General features: G+C 46.7%; 1 protein-coding gene across 1 annotated transcript in view; it reads right to left on the reverse strand.

The window, feature by feature from the left end:
- Positions 1–530: 530 nt before the first annotated feature.
- Positions 531–24,906, reverse strand: part of LOC143804707 (acyl-coenzyme A amino acid N-acyltransferase 2-like) — a 44,107-nt gene continuing 19,731 nt past the window's right edge. Inside the window, exon 4 of the mRNA XM_077283077.1 lies at positions 531–1,721. Coding sequence (XP_077139192.1) covers positions 1,140–1,721 — 582 coding nt within the window. The 3' untranslated portion in view covers positions 531–1,139. The remainder of the gene's footprint in view (positions 1,722–24,906) is intronic.

Below are 24,906 nucleotides of genomic sequence, written 5' to 3' on the forward strand. Positions count from 1 at the left end.
ATGTCCAGCCTCCCGTGACGTCACGGCTTGTGATTGGTTAATGGCGGCCATGTTGCCGGGACGTCACTGGAGGCTGGACACGCGCGCTTTTCAAAATACGCGCATGTCCAGCCTCCCGTGACGTCACGGCTTGTGATTGGTTAATGGCGGCCATGTTGCCGGGACGCGGACTAATCACAGCAAGCCGTGACGTAATTTCGTCACGGCTTGCTGTGATTGGTCCGCGTCCCGGCAACATGGCCGCCCTGACCAATCACAAGCCGGGACTTCACGTAACCAAGTAAAAGCGCGAAATTTAAACAAACAACGCTGCCGCTTCCCTCGCTGAGGTCCCGGCTGCGTCGGACAGGTGAGTATAGCGATATTTTTTATTTTAATTCTCTTTTTTACACATTATTACATTAATGTTGTTGCGATACCCGATACCCGATACCACAAAAGTATCGGATCTCGGTATCGGAAATTCCGATACAGCAAGTATCGGCCGATACCCGATACTTGCAGTATCGGAATGCTCAACACTAATCAGGAATTGTCTCACCTGTGCAACACTATGGAAATCCTGAAAACATGACCAGTGGGGTCTGTGAGGACTGGAGTTTGGGACAATGTCTTAAACTGTCAGTCGATACATTCTGTCCAAATGATGAATAGTATGAATGAAAGCCGGGAATGTTTTTAGCATTTCACGGTAATCATAGACAGGGACTAAACCAGTCCAGCCCCACACTGGCCAAGTTCTCCTCGAACTGCTTGACTGAATTAACAGTTCTCGCCCAATGTACACATAAGGAGAGACCTGTGTTAATCACATGGAGCGGTGCAGAGAGAAGCCAGCCATGGGCAGCAGTAGACTAGTGACATCTCTCCTGTGGTCCCGGACATTTAAATGACTTTTTATTGAGCATTTCAGAAAAAAGCATTCTTGGCTGCATTTGTTCAGCCAGGTTTTGAAACATGCAACCTTTGGTTTGTGCAGCATGAATCAGCTGACTGGTTCTCTTTACATATAGACATTTACATGTGGTCAACCCATTCAGATAATGGAAGGTACAATAGTCGTCATTTTAAGCTCTGTGCATAGGATGTGGGATGTATATAGATCCCCCAACAAATAGAAGAGTTCATAATTTATTCCTTCAAGAGCACTTAATATTTTTTCGGAAAAATTCTTGTATCTCTTTCCAACTAGTTTCTTGTGCTCTACAATGTGGCAGAAGTTCTCCACCCCAATTCATAGGAATCGGATAGTACTGACCCTGTGTTAAGGGACAGAAAGGGGAACCCGGAGGTTCTAGAAGATGTCCTGCTCCTGGATAACATTGCACATACACATCCTTCTTTCCGTACTTTTCCGACCGAGATTTTGCTTCTGTAGCAAATAACAAACTATTGCAATGCTGGTCTTTGCTTCCCACCAAAAAGAGAATGGGACCTCTGGCTTTCTCCAGGGGAATTATAGAGTCCTGGAATTCCGGTTTTCTTGGATCGCCTGCTACCTTGGTAAAACTGTAAGACCAAAAGTCTGTGCTCAGAAGTCTTTCCATTTTGGGGGGTATGGGTTTCATAATGTGATCACCATAAAATAGAATGTTTTCATTCACGGCATTGGGTCCATTGATGCATATTGTAGCAGTGACCTGAGGCAGGAAGGACGCCATAGCCAAAGCTATCTCACCTCCTTTACATATACCGACCACTCCAACTCCATCACCTGACACCTAAAATATAAAATGTATTGTCACATTGATTCATAAATCTATAGGTTAATAATTTGGTGAACAGTTAATGGAGCAATATCAATCTTTTTACAGTTTTCTGGTCATTGATACTGCCACTGCTTTATGGCAGTAATATGGGGTTTAGCCGACCAATCAAATTAATGACTGGCCAAGTAATACGTTGGCCAACCTTTTCTATGACAGCGAACGCTAGACAGAGGTCCTCATATATGATGTCCATGTGTCCTAGTAATCTCAACAGGACAACTCCTTCAACACTAGAATTTAAATGGGTTGTTCAATTGTTCAATTTGGAAAATTTTGAGGGATGGGTCCTCTACTCAAAGTCCCCATCTTTTGACTAGAGTAAAGAGTGGAGGAGAATGGAGGAGCAGTCCTGTCTTGCATTTCACACACAAGCCCTATTGGTATTGATAGGTATAGTGAAATACATAATTTCTTCCAGTGGTGGTGCTGAAGATAAATTGAACACTTAGGCCCCTTTCACACATCAGGTTTTTGCCGTCAAGCTCAACCTGGCGATTTTTGAAAAAAACGGATTCGGCAAAAGCTGTCGCCCGATCCGTTTTTTTCCATAGACTTGTATTAGCGCCGGATGGCCTCATGTTTCGTCCGTCTTTTGCCAGATCCAGCAAAAATTATTTTTCCGGCATCTGGAAAAAACGTACAAAGTTATGTTTTTTGCCTGTGGCAAAATAACAGAGAGCGCCAGATTCGTCCCTTCCGGCTTTTCGCTACAATGGAAGCCTATGGGTGCTGGTAAATAACGGATCCAGTGCCGGATTCCGTTTTTTTTTTAAACTGAGCATGCTCCGATACAATGGGCCAGCCCCCAATTAGGAAACACTTAAAAAGCTAGCCAAGTAGGCCTTCGCTCATCGATTTACCAGCCAGCAAGACAGAGAACAAGAGCTGAACCTGCCACCAGAGCCAGAGCTGAACCTGCCACCAGAGCCAGAGCTGAACCTGCCACCAGAGTCAGAGATGAACCTGCCACCTGCCTCAAGAGCTGAACCTGCCGCCAGAGCCAGAGCTGAACCTGCTGCCAGAGCCAGAGCTGAACCTGCTCCAGGCCAGCCAGCAGCCAAGCCAGCCAGCTCCAGCCACAGCCAGCAGCCAGCTCCAGCCACAGCCAGCCAGCTCAGCCAGCAGCCAGCTCCAGCCACAGCCAGCTTCAGCCACAGCCAGCTGTAGGCAGCCATGTCTTCATCTGGGAGCCCTCCCCATGTTGTCAGCGCTGTGAGGTAAATAAATGTTGTTGTTTTTTGGCGATGTTCAGGTTTGTATTTTTTGGGGGCGATGTTCACGTAATAAATATAAATATATATATATATATATATATATTTATATCTATATATATAATTGTCTAAGGGTTTTTCCGTCTGTCTGTCTTTCTGTCTGTCTGTCTTTCTGTCTGTCTGTCTGTCTGTCCTGGAAATCCCGCGTCTCTGATTGGTCGAGGCCAATACATATATATACAGTGCCTTGCTAAAGTATTCAGCTCACTGGAACTTTTCAACCTTTTCCCACATATCATGCTTCAAACATAAAGATTAGTGATGAGCGAATGTACTGGTTAATCGAGATTTCCCGAGCATGCTCGGGTGTCCTCTGAGTATTTGTAAGTGTTCGGAGATTTAGTTTTCATTGCTGCAACTGAACGATTTACATCTGTAATCCAGCTTGATTACATGTGGGGATTCCCTAGCAACCAGGCAACCCCCACATTAACTTATGCTGGCTAGTAGCTGTAAATCATTCAGCTGCGGGGATGAAAACTAAATCTCCGAGCACTTGCAAATACCTGGAGGACACCCGAGCATGCTCAGGAAATCTCGAGTAACAAGTATATTCGCTCATCAGTAATAAAGATAGCAAATGTAAATTTTTGGTGAAGAATTAACAAGTGGAACACAATTGTGACGTTGAACGAAATTTATTGGTTATTTTACATTTTTGTGGAAAATCAAAAACTGAAAAGTGAGGCGTGTAATATTATTTCACTTTCACTTTATAGGCGAAAGAGTTGTCAAGCGGTGGCGGTCAATCAGGGATCGCTTCAAGAAGGAATTCAACAAAGCCCTTTTCTGGAGCCCTGTCGTTCCTCCGGTCGACGATGGTGAGCAGAAGGTAAATATTACCTACCCCATTTGTTTACATGTCTAACACTTTTTTTAGGGTTTCAGCCAGGGCCAAGCAATATCAATAATTCATTATATTTTTTTTCTTTTCTTCACAGCACCGTCTGCAGCACTCGGGAGCCTACAGACTTGAACTCTTCTGGAGCGATCCCTCAGGAGACTGCCACCGCGGAAAACTTCGACAGACCCGACCCCTCTGCACCTTCCCAGCCTTCCCTCACATCTGATCCCTCGGTCCCATCCACCAGCGCTGGAGCATCGTGGCCGACTGCTGGTGAGGATATAGCTTTTCCTTTATCCCACCCCTCTGATGCTGCCACCTCAAGAACACCTGTGGGTTCTGGGCGGCAGCGCCAGAGGTGTCGGGAAAAGAGCTATGTGCCCGAGTTCTTGCATCTGAATGCAGCCTTCCAGAACTGTCTCAAACTGTTGTCTGATCAAATGACTGCACGATTTAATTTGCTCAACAACAGTATTCTTGAGTCCGGATAGGATGCATTCAGATGCAAGTAAAACGCTAAACCACTCCTTTTTCAATACAGTACTTGAGCTTATAGACAAGCTATCTCCTGACCAGCAGATGCGTGTAATGGAAGCCTGCCAGTTTGCCCTAGTGCGTGTTACCTCCCAAGCCACTACACACGCCCCGGTAGTTCTTCCCGCACCTGCCCCCCCACCAGCCACTGTCCATCCTCCCCCTCCTATACAATACCAGCACTCTGCCCCATACCAGCATCCTTCCCCGTACCAGAAATCTGCCCCAAACCACCAATCTGCCCTGTACCAGTATTCTGCCCCGTACCAGTTTCCAACCACATCATCTGCGTCTCCACTCCCTGCCCATCCTCTACACCCTGCCCATTACCATCAGTCTCCTTCCACACCCATCATGCCCCCAACACCACCCTCTTCTCCACCCACCACCTCTTCTGCCTCCCAATCTCCACTCCACCCCTCAAAACTTCCAAAATCCCAACATTACTCCCACTTTTATGTCCACACGTTCTATTTCTTTCTCCTCCCCTTCACCTTCTGTTTTTCCTCCTGATCTGTCACCACCACCACCACCACATTCCTTTCTCCACACTCCCACTGTCAAAGTATCCCAGTCTGACAGCCCCTCCAGTATTATCTCCACCCCACACTTTTTAAATTTATTAAGCTTTTGTAAATAAAACAGTTTTTTGGTTTTTTGATATTTGTCTTTCAGTTATTAAATTATAAGGTTAAATACTTTTGGTAAAAGAAGGTACAATACTTTGGGGTCATTAGATTGGTTAAAAATTAATGGAGGCCATGCTGTGATTGATTGCTCTGGGAAGAAAAGATTTTCTTAACCCAGCATCCAAAGAGTGTGGTGGTGTCCATAGCATCCAATCATAGCATATCTTTTATGTTACCACAGTAGTATAACAAATGAAAGCTGTACTGTGATTGGTTGTAATGGGCACTAAAGACAGATTTTTTTTGTCACAATTAGTGTTGAGCATTCCGATACCGCAAGTATTGGGTATCGGCCGATACTTGCGGGTAGGGTTGAGCGACTTTCATTTTTTTAAGGTCGAGTCGGGTTTTGTGAAACCCGAATTTGTCCAGAGTCGAGTCGAGTGCAGTCGGCCGATTATCGCTAAAAGTCGGGGATCGACCGAAACACGAAACCCAATGCAAGTCAATGGGGAAGCATAGTCGGCAGTGAGTGGAGGCCAGGAAAACACCTACAGTGCCCATTTCAATGCCAAAAACATCCATTCTTGTTTCTGAAGCTTGTCAATCTTAATTAACTTTATAATAGTTTTTCAATGGAACTTGGGGGTCATTTGGCAAATTTGTGGGGGGTAGGGCTGGTTCAAGGTTTTAGTGGGCCCAGGAATCGTGGACTACGTCACGGCGGTGGAGCAGGGAGAGGAAAGTATTTCAACGTTGCAAGTGCTGTGATCCTGAGCTAGCAGGGGGGCACACTTGTTCGCATTGGCACTGGCACAGGGCCCCTCAAAGTACAGCGGTGTGTTTGCACGGCGGGGGCGCCTCCCACCAGCAGCGACACTTTTGCGTACTCTGAGGGGCCCGGTGCCAGTGACATCGCCAACGAGTATGCCCCCACCTGATGAAGGAACCTGCACTTTCATCTGCACCTTCCTCTTTGTCCCTGTGTAAGGTGGTATAACATGCGGGAAGGGGAACCTTACTTTCAGCAGGGTCAGATTCTGGCTGTGTAGAGTGCAAGGGGAATGTAGTGGTCTAGGTCAATGTACCAGCAGACTCATCTAGCAGTGGCTGGGCAATGGGCAGGATGAGGAGGAAACAGATATAGGGCCAAAGAATAAAGTAGGCTAAATGCAGTTCAAAATTGGTAACAGGACAGGACTAAACAGGCGGCATTGCTTTGTTCAGTGGAGTAGCAAACCCAGGAGCAGCAGACACTGTTTTAAGGGCCCAACCACACTAGTAGGCCAAATGCAGTTTAATATCTGATACTATAGGACCAAAGCCAGAAGGTTGAAGCTCAGCTTTATTCAGTTGAGGGCAAACACCAGGGAGGGGCAGACACCGTTAGTAGGCCCTAACCACCAATTTTTGAAAACACAGCACTTAATGAGAGCCAGAAGGATGAAGCTCAGCTTTATTCAGTTGAGGACAAACACCAGGGAGGGGCAGACACCGTTAGTAGGCCGTAACCAATGTTGAAGGCCAAATGCAGTTTAATATCTGATACTATAGGCCCAAAGCCAGAAGGTTGAAGCTCAGCTTTATTCAGTTGAGGGCAAACACCAGGGAGGGGCAGACACCGTTAGTAGGCCCTAACCACCAATTTTTAAAATAACAGCACTTAATGAGAGCCAGAAGGTTGAAGCTCAGCTTTATTCAGTTGAGGGCAAACACCAGGGAGGGGCAGACACCGTTAGTAGGCCCTAACCACCAATTTTTGAAAACACAGCACTTAATGAGAGCCAGAAGGATGAAGCTCAGCTTTATTCAGTTGAGAGCAAACACCAGGGAGGGGCAGACACCGTTAGTAGGCCCTAACCACCAATTTTTGAAAACACAGCACTTAATGAGAGCCAGAAGGATGAAGCTCAGCTTTATTCAGTTGAGGACAAACACCAGGGAGCAGCAAACAGAGGTATTAGGCCCCATCCAGCAATTAAAAAAAAAAAAAAAAATCTTAATCAGAGTTAGAAGGTAGAAGCTCAGCTTTATTCAGTTGAGGACAACACCAGGCAGGGGCAGACACCGTTAGTAGGCCCTAACCACCAATTTTTAAAATAACAGCACTTAATGAGAGCCAGAAGGTTGAAGCTCAACTTTGTTCAGTGGAGGACAACACCAGGCAGGGGCAGACACCGTTAGTAGGCCCATAACCACCTATTTTTAAAAGCACAGCACTTAAAGAGAGCAAGAAGGTGGAAGCTCAGCTTTGTTCAGTGGAGGACAACACCAGGCAGGGGCAGACACCGTTAGTAGGCCGGAACCAACAATCTTTTAAAAAACAGCACTTAATGAGAGCCAGAAGGTGGAAGCTCAGATTTATTCATTTAAGGACAACTTGAATTAGGGACTGCAGACAGACTTACCAGGCTGTCCCCTGTGTGGACCATGCATCCAATACATTAACCCATTGCGCCACAAAGGACACGTAACCTTCCGTGGCCATGCCTACAGGTCCATGTGTCTGTTGTCAGGTGTACCTTTGGACTCACAGATTGACAGAATGCAAGGACAATGCGGTCTTTAACATGCTGGTGGAGGGGTGGGATGGCTTTTCTCGCAAAAGAATTGTCAACTGGGTAGCTCATAGCGTGGTACAGCGTAGTCCATCATGGCTTTAAAATAAAAAAATAGGCTCTATGCACTGTAAAATAGGTTCCAGGGGTACACGGGCAGCAGTGGTCTGGTCAGTGGAGGCCGAGTGGAAGGAGGGACCGCAGACAGGCTTCGAAGGCCTAACTGTTGTGAATTTGGATTCTGGGCTCCCCCGGTGGCCGCTTGTGGAATTGGACTTGTCATCCTCTTTCCTGTTTCACCTGATTCCATCAGTAGTGGGTGTCGCTATTTAAGCTCATTTCTCTGGTGGTTTCTTGCCGGTCAACAATGTTATCTGATGCCTCTCAGTGCTTGTTCCTGCTTCTAGACAACTACTAGATAAGTTGGACTTTTGTCCATGTTTTGTTTTGCCTATTTGTTCCAGTTCACAGCTGAAGTTTTGTTACTGTGTCTGGAAAGCTCTCGTTGATCAGGGATTGCTACTCTGGCGTTATGAGTTAATGCCAGAGTTTAAGGTAATCTCTGGATGGTGTTTTGTTAGTGTTTTACTGCTGACCATGAAAGTATACTATCTGTCTTCTGCTATCTAGTAAGCGGACCTCAAATTTGCTAAGACTATTTTCCTGCTGCGTTTGTTGTTTCATCTGAACTCACCGTCATTATATGTGGGGGGCTACTGTCTTCTTTGGAATATTTCTCTAGAGGTGAGCCAGGTCTTATATTTCCCTCTGCTAGCTATTTAGGTCTTAGGCCAGAGCTGGGCATCTAGCGATAAATAGGAAATGCTACCTGGCTATTTCTAGTTGCGCGGCAGGCTTAGTTCATGGTCAGTATAGTTCCATCTTCCGAGAGCTTGTCCCTCTATAGGCTTGCTATGATCTCTGCTTGCAGAGATCATGACAGTTTGACCGGCCAATAAAGTGTTAAAGACCCAGGTTGAGAAAGGAGAGTTATAAGAAGTCTGCTGGAATTTTTTTTTTTTTTTCCTCCAGTCTGCCTTGCTGCAGTCTTTTTTCTCTCTCTCCTCCTAATCTCTGTATGCTCTGTGTGCACCTGACAATAATGGATCTCCAGAGTGTAACTGCGGGTTTGAATAATCTCATCACGAAAGTACAAAATTTACAAGATTTTGTGGTACATGCTCCGGTATCTGAGCCGAGAATTCCTTTGCCGGAGTTCTTCACAGGGAATAGAGCTAGCTTCCAGAATTTCCGAAATAATTGTATGCTTTATTTGTCCCTGAAGTCTCGTTCAGCTGGAGACCCTGCTCAGCAGGTTAGGATTGTGATTTCCTTGCTCAGGGGTGACCCTCAAGATTGGGCCTTCTCATTGCCAGCAGGGGATCCTGCGTTACGCGATGTTGATGCGTTTTTTCTGGCCTCGGGCTTGCTTTATGAGGAACCTCATTTGGAACTTCAGGCAGAAAAAACTTTGATGGCACTATCTCAGGGGCAAGACGAAGCTGAAGTTTTCTGCCAAAAATTCCGTAAATGGTCTGTGCTTACTCAGTGGAATGAGTGCGCCTTGGCGGCAACTTTCAGAGAAGGTCTCTCTGATGCCGTTAAGGATGTTATGGTGGGGTTCCCTTTGCCTGCAGGTCTGAATGAGTCCATGACAATGGCTATTCAGATTGATAGGCGTCTGCGGGAGCGCAAACCGGTGCACCATCTGGCGGTGTCTATGGAAAAGACGCCAGAAAGTATGCAGTGTGATAGAATTCTGTCCAGGAGCGAGCGACAGAATTTTAGACGGAAGAATGGATTGTGTTTCTATTGTGGGGATTCTACTCATGTTATATCGGCATGCTCTAGGCGTACAAAGAAGCTTGATAAGTCTGTTTCCATTGGCACCATTCAGTCTAAGTTTATTTTGTCTGTAACCCTGATTTGCTCTTTGTCATCCATTGCCACGGACGCCTATGTTGACTCTGGCGCCGCTCTGAGTCTTATGGATTGGTCCTTTGCCAATCGTTGTGGTTTTGATTTAGAGCCTTTGGAGACTCTTATTCCTCTGAAGGGGATTGACTCCACCCCATTGGCTAATAATAAACCACAATACTGGACACAAGTAACCATGCGTATCAATCCGGATCACCAGGAGATTATTCGTTTCCTGGTGCTGTATAATTTACATGACGATTTGGTACTGGGATTGCCATGGTTGCAGTCTCACAACCCAGTCTTGGACTGGAGAGCAATGTCTGTGTTGAGCTGGGGATGTAAGGGTATTCATGGGGACGTACCTTTGGTTTCTATTTCGTCGTCCATTCCCTCTGAAGTCCCTGAGTTCCTCTCTGATTATCAAGACGTCTTTGACGAACCCAAGCTTGGGTCGTTACCTCCGCACCGTGAGTGCGATTGTGCCATAGATTTGATACCGGGTTGTAAATATCCAAAGGGTCGTTTGTTTAATTTGTCTGTGCCGGAACATGCTGCTATGCGGGAATATATAAAGGAGTCTTTGGAAAAGGGACATATTCGTCCATCTTCTTCTCCCTTGGGAGCTGGGTTTTTCTTTGTCTCAAAAAAAGACGGCTCTTTGAGACCATGTATTGATTATCGGCTTCTGAATAAGATCACTGTTAAGTATCAATACCCATTGCCATTGCTTACTGATTTGTTTGCTCGTATAGAGGGTGCTAAGTGGTTCTCTAAAATTGATCTTCGTGGGGCGTATAATTTGGTGCGGATCAGGCAGGGGGATGAGTGGAAGACCGCATTTAATACGCCCGAGGGCCACTTTGAGTATTTGGTCATGCCTTTTGGTCTTTCTAATGCCCCTTCAGTTTTCCAGTCTTTTATGCATGATATTTTCCGCGATTTTCTGGATAAATTTATGATAATATATCTGGATGATATTCTGATTTTTTCTGATGACTGGGACTCTCATGTCCAGCAGGTCAGGAGAGTTTTTCAGGTTCTGCGGTCTAATTCTTTATGTGTGAAGGGGTCTAAGTGCGTTTTTGGGGTCCAGAAAATTTCCTTTTTGGGGTATATTTTTTCTCCCTCTTCCATTGAGATGGATCCCGTCAAGGTGCAAGCTATTTGTGACTGGACTCAGCCCTCCTCTCTTAAGGGTCTTCAGAGATTTTTGGGCTTTGCCAACTTTTACCGCCGATTTATTGCTGGTTTTTCGGATGTCGTTAAACCACTGACTGATTTGACCAGACAAGGCGCTGATGTTGCTAATTGGTCCCCTCATGCTGTAGAGGCCTTTCAGGAGCTTAAGCGCCGTTTTGCCTCTGCCCCTGTGTTGCGTCAGCCTGATGTGAATCTGCCTTTTCAGGTTGAGGTTGACGCTTCGGAGATCGGAGCTGGGGCAGTGTTGTCGCAGAAAGGTTCCGACTGCTCCGTCATTAGGCCTTGTGCCTTCTTTTCTCGCAAATTTTCACCCGCAGAGCGGAATTATGATGTTGGGAATCGGGAGCTTTTGGCCATGAAGTGGGCGTTTGAGGAGTGGCGCCATTGGCTCGAGGGGGCTAGGCATCAGGTGGTGGTATTGACTGACCACAAAAATTTGATTTATCTTGAGACTGCCAGACGCCTGAATCCTAGACAGGCGCGCTGGTCTTTATTTTTTTCTCGCTTTAATTTTGTGGTGTCATACCTACCGGGTTCTAAGAATGTTAAGGCAGATGCCCTTTCTAGGAGTTTTGACCCGGACTCTCCTGGTAATTCTGAACCCACAGGTATCCTTAGGGAGGGAGTAATTTTGTCGGCCGTTTCTCCTGATCTGCGGCGGTCCTTGCAAGAGTTTCAGGCGGATAGACCGGATCGTTGTCCGCCTGATAGACTGTTTGTTCCGGATGATTGGACCAGCAGAGTCATCTCTGAGGTACATTCTTCTGCATTGGCAGGTCATCCCGGAATTTTTGGTACCAGGGATTTGGTGGCAAGATCCTTCTGGTGGCCTTCTCTGTCACGAGATGTGCGAGTCTTTGTGCAGTCATGTGACGTTTGTGCTCGGGCCAAGTCTTGTAGTTCTCGGGCTAGCGGACTGCTGTTGCCCTTGCCTATTCCTAAGAGGCCTTGGACACACATCTCGATGGATTTTATTTCAGATCTGCCTGTTTCCCAGAAGATGTCTGTCATCTGGGTGGTCTGTGACCGTTTCTCTAAAATGGTCCATTTGGTTCCTCTGCCCAAGTTGCCTTCTTCTTCTGAGTTGGTTCCTCTGTTTTTTCAGAATGTTGTCCGATTGCACGGTATTCCTGAGAATATTGTTTCTGACAGAGGTACCCAATTTGTGTCTAGATTTTGGCGGGCATTCTGTGCTAGGATGGGCATAGATTTGTCTTTTTCATCTGCTTTTCACCCTCAGACTAATGGCCAGACCGAGCGGACTAATCAGACCCTTGAGACATATCTAAGGTGTTTTGTCTCTGCTGACCAGGATGATTGGGTTGCTTTTTTGCCATTGGCAGAGTTCGCCCTCAATAATCGGGCCAGTTCTTCCACCTTGGTGTCCCCGTTTTTCTGTAATTCGGGGTTTCACCCTCGATTTTCCTCCGGTCAGGTGGAATCCTCGGATTGTCCTGGAGTGGATGCGGTGGTGGAGAGATTGCATCACATCTGGGGGCAGGTTATGGACAATTTGAAGTTGTCCCAGGAGAAGACTCAGCGTTTTGCCAACCGTCATCGTCGTGTTGGTTCTCGGCTTTGTGTTGGAGATTTAGTGTGGTTGTCTTCTCGTTTTGTCCCTATGAGGGTCTCTTCTCCTAAGTTTAAACCTCGGTTCATCGGCCCTTATAGAATATTGGAGATTCTTAATCCTGTTTCTTTCCGTTTGGACCTCCCTGCGTCCTTTTCCATTCATAACGTTTTTCATCGGTCGTTATTGCGCAGGTATGAGGTACCTGTTGTGCCTTCAGTTGAGCCTCCTGCTCCGGTGTTGGTTGAGGGTGAGTTGGAGTACGTTGTGGAGAAAATTTTGGACTCTCGTGTTTCCAGACGGAAACTCCAGTATCTGGTCAACTGGAAGGGTTACGGCCAGGAGGATAATTCTTGGGTCAATGCATCTGATGTTCATGCTTCTGATCTTGTTCGTGCCTTCCATAGGGCTCATCCTGGTCGCCCTGGTGGATCTGGTGAGGGTTCGGTGCCCCCTCCTTGAGGGGGGGGTACTGTTGTGAATTTGGATTCTGGGCTCCCCCGGTGGCCGCTTGTGGAATTGGACTTGTCATCCTCTTTCCTGTTTCACCTGATTCCATCAGTAGTGGGTGTCGCTATTTAAGCTCATTTCTCTGGTGGTTTCTTGCCGGTCAACAATGTTATCTGATGCCTCTCAGTGCTTGTTCCTGCTTCTAGACAACTACTAGATAAGTTGGACTTTTGTCCATGTTTTGTTTTGCCTATTTGTTCCAGTTCACAGCTGAAGTTTTGTTACTGTGTCTGGAAAGCTCTCGTTGATCAGGGATTGCTACTCTGGCGTTATGAGTTAATGCCAGAGTTTAAGGTAATCTCTGGATGGTGTTTTGTTAGTGTTTTACTGCTGACCATGAAAGTATACTATCTGTCTTCTGCTATCTAGTAAGCGGACCTCAAATTTGCTAAGACTATTTTCCTGCTGCGTTTGTTGTTTCATCTGAACTCACCGTCATTATATGTGGGGGGCTACTGTCTTCTTTGGAATATTTCTCTAGAGGTGAGCCAGGTCTTATATTTCCCTCTGCTAGCTATTTAGGTCTTAGGCCAGAGCTGGGCATCTAGCGATAAATAGGAAATGCTACCTGGCTATTTCTAGTTGCGCGGCAGGCTTAGTTCATGGTCAGTATAGTTCCATCTTCCGAGAGCTTGTCCCTCTATAGGCTTGCTATGATCTCTGCTTGCAGAGATCATGACACCTAACATAATAAAATGGGATGGCTGTAGGCACTTTATAATTGGTTCCAGGGGTACACGGGCAGCAGTGGACTGGTCAGTGGAGGCCGAGTGGAAGGAGGGACCGCAGACAGGCTTCAAAGGCCTAACATAATAAAATGGGCTGGCTGTAGGCACTTTATAATTGGTTCCAGGGGTACACGGGCAGCAGTGGTCTGGTCAGTGGAGGCCGAGTGGAAGGAGGGACCGCAGACAGGCTTCGAAGGCCTAACATAATAAAATGGGCTGGCTGTAGGCACTTTATAATTGGTTCCAGGGGTACACGGGCAGCAGTGGTCTGGTCAGTGGAGGCCGAGTGGAAGGAGGGACCACAGACAGGCTTCGAAGGCCTAACATAATAAAATGGGCTGGCTGTAGGCACTTTATAATTGGTTCCAGGGGTACACGGGCAGCAGTGGTCTGGTCAGTGGAGGCCGAGTGGAAGGAGGGACTGCAGACAGGCTTCGAAGGCCTAACATAATAAAATGGGCTGGCTGTAGGCACTTTATAATTGGTTCCAGGGGTACACGGGCAGCAGTGGTCTGGTCAGTGGAGGCCGAGTGGAAGGAGGGACCGCAGACAGGCTTCGAAGGCCTAACATAATAAAATGGGCTGGCTGTAGGCACTTTATAATTGGTTCCAGGGGTACACGGGCAGCAGTGGTCTGGTCAGTGGAGGCCGAGTGGAAGGAGGGACCACAGACAGGCTTCGAAGGCCTAACATAATAAAATGGGCTGGCTGTAGGCACTTTATAATTGGTTCCAGGGGTACACGAGCAGCAGTGGTCTGGTCAGTGGAGGCCGAGTGGAAGGAGGGACCGCAGACAGGCTTCGAAGGCCTAACATAATAAAATGGGCTGGCTGTAGGCACTTTATAATTGGTTCCAGGGGTACACGGGCAGCAGTGGTCTGGTCAACGGAGGCCGATTGTAATGAGTGTCTGCCAGTTAGTAGTCCCAAACAACAAATAAATGTGAATGTCTCGCATTAAAACAAAACAAAAACACTAAAGGGTGCAATCATTAGGTTCAGGGGTGGGATCCTCTGCGTTGTTTCAGACCTACTAATATAGCGCAAAGTATTTACTGTGGTAAATAGAGGACACTGCCCCTGACTATGTTAAGTACCATCATACATGTCAACACAATGGTATTGTCAGTGGCAGGTATGGACGGATGTCAGCGCATAGACTAAACATTGGTGGAAGTGTGAGAGATAACTGTGGAAGTGGTAGAGCAATGTTTGACCTGGGGGTGGGTGAACTCTCTTGTGGCCGGCGGTACAGGCCCAAGGCCCCTCATGTTACAACAGTGTGTCTGACGTTGGGTGCGCACCACCACCGCCAGAGACACTTTATTGTACTATGAGGGACCCAGTAGCAATGCCGTCGACCAAAAGCGAGCACACCCACCTCTTCAGACTAACAGCAGTCTCACGGGTGCTTGCGCCAAGTCGCGATACCACGGCCCCGTGTGGGGAGTTTGGCCATTTAGGGAGGTGTAAACATGTCGTATGCTGGACAATCAGCTGCAGCAAATTAGACATTAGAAAAGTAATTCACAGTAGTCCACAGGCAAGAGCTTTTCATAGGAAAGCTAGGTGTCGGCCGGGCAAGGTGGGGCAAAAGATTTCGAAATCCAGTTGTGGTTCATTTTAATGAATGTTAGATCATCAACATTTTGGGTAGCCAGACGAGTCCTTTTTTCGGTTAATATTGAACCTGCAGCACTGAATACTCTTTCTGATAGGACACTAGCGGCCGGGCAAGCAAGCTCCTGCAATGCATATTCTGCCAATTCTGGCCAGGTGTCTAATTTTGATGCCCAGTAATCAAATGGGAATGACGGTTGAGGGAGAACATTGATAAGGGATGAAAAATAGTTAGTAACCATACTGGACAAATGTTGTCTCCTGTCACTTTCAATTGATGCAGCAGTACCTGTCCTGTCTGCGGTCATAGCAAAATCACTCCACAACATGGTCAGAAAACCCCTCTGTCCAACGCCACTTCTGATGTGTGCACCCCTAACACTCCTAGTCTGCTGGCCCCTGGAGCTCGTGTGAGAACGATCACGTGCGCTGTGTGCTGGGAATGCCTGAAGCAAACGGTCAACAAGAGTTGATTGTTTGGTTGCTAATATTAGTTCCAAGTTCTCATGTGGCGTAATATTTTGCAATTTGCCTTTATAGCGTGGATCAAGGAGGCAGGCCAACCAGTAATCGTCATCGTTCATCATTTTCGTAATGCGTGTGTCCTTTTTTAGGATACGTAAGGCATAATCCGCCATGTGGGCCAAAGTTCCAGTTGTCAAATCTCCGGTTGTGATTGGTTGAGGGGCAGTTTCCGGCAAATCTACGTCCCTTGTGTCCCTCAAAAAACCAGAACCCGGCCTTGCCACGCAACCAATTTCCAGTGCCCCCGGGAAAGCTTCCTCATTAAAAATATACTCATCCCCATCATCCTCCTCGTCCTCCACCTCCTCTTCGCCCGCTACCTCGTCCTGTACACTGCCCTGACCAGACAATGGCTGACTGTCATCAAGGCTTTCCTCTTCCTCTGGTGCAGACGCCTGATCCTTTATGTGCGTCAAACTTTGCATCAGCAGACACATTAGGGGGATGCTCATGCTTATTATGGCGTTGTCTGCACTAACCAGCCGTGTGCATTCCTCAAAACACTGAAGGACTTGACACATGTCTTGTATCTTCGACCACTGCACACCAGACAACTCCATGTCTGCCATCCTACTGCCTGCCCGTGTATGTGTATCCTCCCACAAAAACATAACAGCCCGCCTCTGTTGGCACAGTCTCTGAAGCATGTGCAGTGTTGAGTTCCACCTTGTTGCAACGTCTATGATTAGGCGATGCTGGGGAAGGTTCAAAGACCGCTGATAGGTCTGCATACGGCTGGAGTGTACAGGCGAACGTCGGATATGTGAGCAAAGTCCACGCACTTTGAGGAGCAGGTCGGAGAACCCAGGATAAGTTTTCAATAAGCACTGCACCACCAGGTTTAAGGTGTGAACCAGGCAAGGAATGTGTTTCAGTTGGGAAAGGGAGATGGCAGCCATGAAATTCCTTCCGTTATCACTCACTACCTTGCCTGCCTCAAGATCTACTGTGCCCAGCCACGACTGCGTTTCTTGTTGCAAGAACTCGGACAGAACTTCCGCGGTGTGTCTGTTGTCGCCCAAACACTTCATAGCCAATACAGCCTGCTGACGCTTGCCAGTAGCTGGCCCATAATGGGACCACTGGTGTGCAACAGTGTCATCTGCCGATGGAGTGGTTGGCCGACTGCGGTCTGTGGAAGAGCTGTCGCTTCTGCAGGAGGACGAGGAGGAGGAGGAGGGGGTGCGAACGCCTACAGCCAACTGTTTCCTAGACCGTGGGCTAGGCACAACTGTCCCGAAATTGATGTCCCCTGTGGACCCTGCATCCACCACATTCACCCAGTGTGCCGTGATGGACACATAACGTCCCTGGCCATGCCTACTGGTCCATGCATCTGTAGTCAGGTGCACCTTTGTACTCACAGATTGCCTGAGTGCATGGACGATGCGCTGTTTAACATGCTGGTGCAGGGCTGGGATGGCTTTTCTGGAAAAAAAGTGTCAACTGGGTAGCTCGTATCGGGGTTCAGCGTACTCCATCAGGGCTTTGAAAGCTTCGCTTTCAACTAACCGGTAGGGCATCATCTCTAACGAGATTAGTCTAGCTATGTGGGCGTTAAAACCCTGTGTACGCGGATGCGAGGATAAGTACTTCCTTTTTCTAACCAGAGTCTCATGTAGGGTGAGCTGGACTGGAGAGCTGGAGATCGTGGAACTTTCGGGTGTGCCGGTGGACATGGCAGACTGAGAGACGGTTGGAGACGGTATTGTTTCCGCCGGTGCCCTAGATGCAATATTTCCTCCTACAAAACTGGTGATTCCCTGACCCTGACTGCTTTTGGCTGGCAAAGAAACCTGCACAGATACTGCCGGTGGTGCGGAAAATGGTGGCCTTACAGTGACGGAAGGGATGTTGCGTTGCTGACTAGCTTCATTGGCCGAGGGTGCTACAACCTTAAGGGACGTTTGGTAGTTAGTCCAGGCTTGAAAATGCATGGTGGTTAAGTGTCTATGCATGCAACTAGTATTGAGACTTTTCAGATTCTGACCTCTGCTTAAGCTAGTTGAACATTTTTGACAGATGACTTTGCGCTGATCAATTGGATGTTGTTTAAAAAAATGCCAGACTGCACTCTTCCTAGCATCGGATCCCTTTTCAGGGATTGCAGACTGAGCTTTAACCGGATGGCCACGCTGTCCTCCAACAGGTTTTGGCTTTGACACGCGTTTTGGCCCAGATACGGGACCGGCAGATGGAACCTGATGCGATGTTGATGCCTGCTGCGGCCCCTCCTCCACCTCCGCTTCTGAACTACTGCCGCCTGCACCCTGTTCCCCCAATGGCTGCCAATCGGGGTCAACAACTGGGTCATCTATTACCTCCTCTTCGAGCTCGTGTGCAACTTCGTCTGTGTCACCGTGTCGGTCGGTGGTATAGCGTTCGTGGCGGGGCAACATAGTCTCATCAGGGTCTGATTGTGGATCAGTACCCTGAGAGGGCAATGTTGTGGTCTGAGTCAAAGGAGCAGCATAGTACTCTGGCTGTGGCTGTGCATCAGTGCACTCCATGTCAGAATCTACTTGTAATGGGCATGGCCTGTTAAGTGTTTCACTTTCTAAGCCAGGGACGGTATGTGTAAAGAGCTCCATGGAGTAACCCGTTGTGTCGCCTGCTGCATCCTTCTCTCTTGTTGTTTTTGCTGAAGAGGACAAGGAAGCGACTTGTCCCTGACCGTGAACATCCACAAGCGACGCGCTGTTTTTACATTTACCAGTTTCAGAAGAGGAGGCAAAAGAGCTAGAGGCTGAGTCTGCAAGGTAAGCCAAAACTTGCTGTTGCTGCTCCGGCTTTAAAAGCGGTTTTCCTACTCCCACAAAAGAGAGCGTTCGAGGCCTTGTGTAGCCAGACGATGAACCTGTCTCCACAGCTCCAGACTTAGGTGGAATATTTTTATCCCCATGACCACCTGATGCTCCACTACCACTACCATCATTACCAGCTGACAATGAACGCCCACGGCCACGACCTCTTGCACCAGACTTCCTCATTGTTTTAAAAACTTAACCAAAGTAACTTTATTTGTTGCTGTCAAACAACTTACACGGTGAGCTATAACTTCAGTATGATTTCAATATCCCTTTACAGGTTGGTGAGACCACAAGGAAAATCAGGCCCAATGTTACACACTCTGTTTTCTGTGGCACCAAATCACAGAGATGCCACACACGCAGGACTGTCACTCAAGCACAAATGTCAATATTAATCTCCCACCTATTTTTTTTTTTTTTTCAGGGAGACTTTAGAAACCAAATAAGATAAAATGTTTTTTTTTCAGGGACAATTTAGAAACCAAATAATAATAAAAAAAAGGCTTTCTATGGCCCACTGAGTGAGAGATGGCACACACAGGAGTCAGGAGTGGCACACAAGCCCTGAGGCCAATATTTTTCTCCCACTGATTGATGTAGTGATTTTTTTTCAGGTACATTTTAGAACCCAAATCAAGCAAAAAAATAAATAGGCTTTCTATGGCCCACTGAGTGAGAGATGGCACACACAGGAGTCAGGAGTGGCACACAAGCCCTGAGGCCAATATTTTTCTCCCACTGATTGATGTAGTGATTTTTTTTCAGGTAGATTTTAGAACCCAAATCAAGCAAAAAAATAAATAGGCTTTCTATGGCCCACTGAGTGAGAGATGGCACACACAGGAGTCAGGAGTGGCACACAAGCCCTGAGGCCAATATTTTTCTCCCACTGATTGATGTAGTGATTTTTTTCAGGTAGATTTTAGAACCCAAATCAAGCAAAAAAATAAATAGGCTTTCTATGGCCCACTGAGTGAGAGATGGCACACACAGGAGTCAGGAGTGGCACACAAGCCCTGAGGCCAATATTTTTCTCCCACTGATTGATGTAGTGATTTTTTTTCAGGTAGATTTTAGAACCCAAATCAAGCAAAAAAATAAATAGGCTTTCTATGGCCCACTGAGTGAGAGATGGCACACACAGGAGTGGCACACAAGCCCTGAGGCCAATATTTTTCTCCCACTGATTGATGTAGTGATTTTTTTTCAGGTACATTTTAGAACCCAAATCAAGCAAAAAAATAAATAGGCTTTCTATGGCCCACTGAGTGAGAGATGGCACACACAGGAGTCAGGAGTGGCACACAAGCCCTGAGGCCAATATTTTTCTCCCACTGATTGATGTAGTGATTTTTTTTCAGGTAGATTTTAGAACCCAAATCAAGCAAAAAAATAAATAGGCTTTCTATGGCCCACTGAGTGAGAGATGGCACACACAGGAGTCAGGAGTGGCACACAAGCCCTGAGGCCAATATTTTTCTCCCACTGATTGATGTAGTGATTTTTTTTCAGGTAGATTTTAGAACCCAAATCAAGCAAAAAAATAAATAGGCTTTCTATGGCCCACTGAGTGAGAGATGGCACACACAGGAGTCAGGAGTGGCACACAAGCCCTGAGGCCAATATTTTTCTCCCACTGATTGATGTAGTGATTTTTTTTCAGGTAGATTTTAGAACCCAAATCAAGCAAAAAAATAAATAGGCTTTCTATGGCCCACTGAGTGACAGATGGCACACACAGGAGTCAGGAGTGGCACACAAGCCCTGAGGCCAATATTTTTCTCCCACTGATTGATGTAGTGATTTTTTTTCAGGTAGATTTTAGAACCCAAATCAAGCAAAAAAATAAATAGGCTTTCTATGGCCCACTGAGTGAGAGATGGCACACACAGGGATGGCACTCTAGCAGAAATGCCAATCTTAATCTCCCACAAAAAAAAAAAAAAAAAAACAGGGACTGTCCTACAATTACTATCTCCCTGTAGTAATCTCAGCCAGGTATGGCAGGCAGCAATAAGGAGTGGACTGATGCACAAATTAAATAAAAAGTGTGGACAAACAAAAAAGATAGCTGTGCAGAAAGGAAGGAACAAGAGGATTTGTGCTTTGAAAAAAGCAGTTGGTTTGCACAGTGGCGTACACACAGCAATGCAGCTATCAGGGAGCCTTCTAGGGCAGCCCAATGAGCTACAGCGCTGAGGAAAAAAAAAAATGTAGCTTCCACTGTCCCTGCACACCGAAGGTGGTGTTGGACAGTGGAAATCGCTACAGCACAAGCGGTTTGGTGGTTAATGGACCCTGCCTAACGCTCTCCCTGCTTCTGACGAAGCGGCAGCAACCTCTCCCTAAGCTCAGAGCAGCAGCAGTGAGATGGCGGTCGGCGGGAACGCCCCTTTATAGCCCCTGTGACGCCGCAGACAGCAAGCCAATCACTGCAATGCCCTTCTCTAAGATGGTGGGGACCAGGACCTATGTCATCACGCTGCCCACACTCTGCGTTCACCTTCATTGGCTGAGAAATGGCGCTTTTCGCGTCATTGAAACGCGACTTTGGCGCGAAAGTCGCGTACCGCATGGCCGACCCCGCACAGGGGTCGGATCGGGTTTCATGAAACTCGACTTTGCCAAAAGTCGGCGACTTTTGAAAATGAACGACCCGTTTCGCTCAACCCTACTTGCGGGTATCGGAATTCCGATACCGAGATCCGATACTTTTGTGGTATCGGGTATCGGTATCGAAACAACATTAATGTGTAAAATACAACATTAATGTGTAAAATAAAGAATTAAAATAAAAAATATTGCTATACTCACCTCTCTGACGCAGCCTGGACCTCACCGAGGGAACCGGCAGCGTTGTTTGCTTAAAATGCGCGCGTTTCCTGTCTCCCGCGACGTCACGGCTTCTGATTGGTCGCGTGCCGCCCATGTGGCCGCGACGCGACCAATCACAGCAAGCCATGACGTAATTTTCAGCTCCTGGATGCCTAATTCTAGGCATTCAGGATTTTAAAATTACGTTCCGGCTTGTGATTGGTCGCGTTGCGGTCACATGGGCGACGTGACCAATCACAAGCCGTGACGTCACGGGAGGCAGGACACGCACGCATTTTAAAATTACGTCACGGCTTGTGATTGGTTGCGTGCCGCCCATGTGACCGCGACGCGACCAATCACAGCAAGCCGTGACGTAATTTCAGGTCCTGAATGCAGAAATAGGCATTCAGGACCTGAAATTACGTCACGGCTTGCTGTGATTGGTCGCGTCGCGGCCACATGGGTGGCACGCAACCAATCACAAGCCGTGACGTAATTTTAAAATGCGCGCGTGTCCTGCCTCCCGTGACGTCACGGCTTGTGATTGGTCGCGTCGCCCATGTGACCGCGACGCGACCAATCACAAGCCGGAACGTAATTTTAAAATCCTGGATGCCTAGAATTAGGCATCCAGGACCTGAAAATTACGTCACGGCTTGCTGTGATTGGTCGCGTCGCGGCCACATGGGCGGCATGCGACCAATCAGAAGCCGTGACGTCGCGGGAGGCAGGAAACGCGCGCATTTTAAGCAAACAACGCTGCCGGTTCCCTCGGTGAGGTCCAGGCTGCGTCGGAGAGGTGAGTATAGCAATATTTTTTATTTTAATTCTTTATTTTACACATTAATATGGATCCCAGGGCCTGAAGGAGAGTTTCCTCTCCTCCAGACCCTGGGAACCATCAGGAATACCGTCCGATACTTGAGTCCCATTGACTTGTATTGGTATCGGGTATCGGTATCGGATTAGATCCGATACTTTGCCGGTATCGGCCGATACTTTCCGATACCGATACTTTCAAGTATCGGACGGTATCGCTCAACACTAGTCACAATTCATAACGGTGTGGTGATGTCCACAGCAACCAATTAGAGCACAGCTTTTATTTTACCTCATCAGTATAAGAACTGAAAGCTGTGCTGTGATTGGTTTCTATGGGGATCAAAGGCAGATTTTCTTTTAGACAGAGTTCATAAGAGTGTGGTGGTGCGCTTACCAAGACTCCTCTCAGTATTTAGTCTTTGTGGTGGATTAAGCTTCTGTTTCTAACAATGTGAAACAGAAAAGTGTATTATACGTACTTTGGTGTAAAACTAGATGATCAAGACAAGTCGCGGGCTCCACATATAGTGCGTTCTGTTTGTGTACAAGTACGACAGTGGTCTAAAGGGAAGGAGAGTTTTTTTTTGATGTGCATATGATCTGAAGGGAACTGCAAAATCATAGCGATGACTGCTACTTTTGTACATGCAACATGGAGGGATTCAACCTTCAAAATAAAAAATAAATTATATTGCCAGACCCAGGGCCAGTTTTAGGCAAAGTGGGGATCTAGGCAAAAGCTTAAAATGGGGCCCCAAATGCTAACATATTGCACATCACACAGAAGCATTTCTGTTGTATTTACGTGGGCTGAGTTCAGGCCGCTAAACGAGTGTGATTGACAATATTGAAGTCGTTCGACACTTGTTTCCCGGCCTCTTTACACCAACTGAGAAATAATTATGGGAACAGTATACAATCACTATTAGTTCAATCTGTCCCCATACAGTATCATGTTATCAGCAGCACATTTTATACAGTTTACACCCGCGATGTGCTGCTGAGAACAATGTTTTCTGTTCCGGCATAAACAATGCAATCACTCGATGAATATGCAGCATTTTGCTTGTTTAATATAATACACCCCATAGTCCTCCATATATTATAATGTGCACCACAGTCCTCCATATTGTAAAATGCACAGCCCATAGTCCTCCATATAATATAATGTGCCCCATAGTCCTCCATATAATATAATACACTCCACATAGTCCTCGATATTTATAGTATAATACAATTCCTATAGTCCTCCATATAGTATAATACCCTCCGTATAGTCCTCCATATAGTATAATACACTCCGTATAGTACTACATATATTAAAATACACTCCTCAGTCCTCCATAAAGTATAATACACTCCTCGTAGTCCTCCATATATTAAAATACACTGCTCAGTCCTCCATAAATTATAATACACTCCTCATAGTGCTCCATATAGTATAATGCAACGCCATAGTCATCCATGGAGTACAATTCACTTCCCATAGTATAATGCACTTCATAGTTCTTCATATGTATTCTCCATAGTACTCGATACAGTATAATGCAGCCACCCCATAGAGTATAATGCAGCCACCCCACAGAGTATAATGCAGCCCCACCATACAATGTAATGTAACCTCCCATAGAATATAATGCAGCCCCCCGCATATAGTATAATGCAGCCCCCTATAGAATATAATGTAGCCACCTCATAGAGTATAATGAAGCCCCCATACAATATAATCTAGCCCCCCACAGAATATAATGCAGCCCCACTTAGAATACAATGTAGTCCCATCATATAGTATAATGTAGCCCCCTCATAGAGTATGATGCAATCCTCCATCATAGAATATAATACAGCCCCCCATAGAATATAATGCAGCCCCATCAAAGAGTATGATGCAATCCTACCTCAAAGAATATAATACAGCCCCCCATAGAATATACTGTATCCCCCATAGAATATAATACACCCCCCATAAAATATAATGTAACCCCCATAGAATATAATACAGCCCACCTCCCCATAGAATATAATGTAGTCCCATCAAAGACTATGACGCAATCCTCCCTCATAGAATATAATACAGCCCCCCATAGAACCAGGGTAGCAGACAAACAAGTGGAATGTATGCCTGAAAAGGAAGTATTTAGAGACCACAGATAGACCGGGAGTCTGACTGAGATAACAGAGTGTTTCAATATGTGCCCTGGAGTTTTTTCAAAATGTTTTTACCCACAAAATACTTTATAGAACAAGGGTAGCAGACAGACAAAACAAAGTGGAATGTATGCCTGAAAAGCAAGTGTCACGCCATTAACGGCGATAAAGGGGCAGGACGGAATACTGGGACCCGCACCTGTCCCTGCCACTATATGGGGCCCTGGCTTTCCCTTATCTCAGGGGTACCTATGATGGTTAGGAGGCCTGAGCTGCCAGTGTATACCTGTCTCCTGTGCAGGCCCTATCAGTGGCCCCCTCTCCCCCGCTCAGGGAGGAGGACTGCACCAGTGTATTAATATGACAAGTACACAGGGTATACAGACAAGGTAACTAAAATCTCAAACTCACCAAATGCTCACACAGCCACAGAGGAAACACAGAGAAGGGAAGAGGGGGGAAAAACTAGGAAGGAAAACAGGTTTAACATGCAACCAAAACAGCAGACAACAATCTTTGTAAATAAACCTCAAAGCTCCTAACACCATGCTCCCTCCCACTTCAAGCCAGGCAGCAGAACTGATCACTGACAACAGTTGTAGTCAAAGCTGAGTCTATATAGGAGAGGAGAT

This window comes from Ranitomeya variabilis, chromosome 1, assembly GCF_051348905.1.
Source record: "Ranitomeya variabilis isolate aRanVar5 chromosome 1, aRanVar5.hap1, whole genome shotgun sequence".
In the NCBI taxonomy this organism is placed as follows: domain Eukaryota; kingdom Metazoa; phylum Chordata; class Amphibia; order Anura; family Dendrobatidae; genus Ranitomeya; species Ranitomeya variabilis.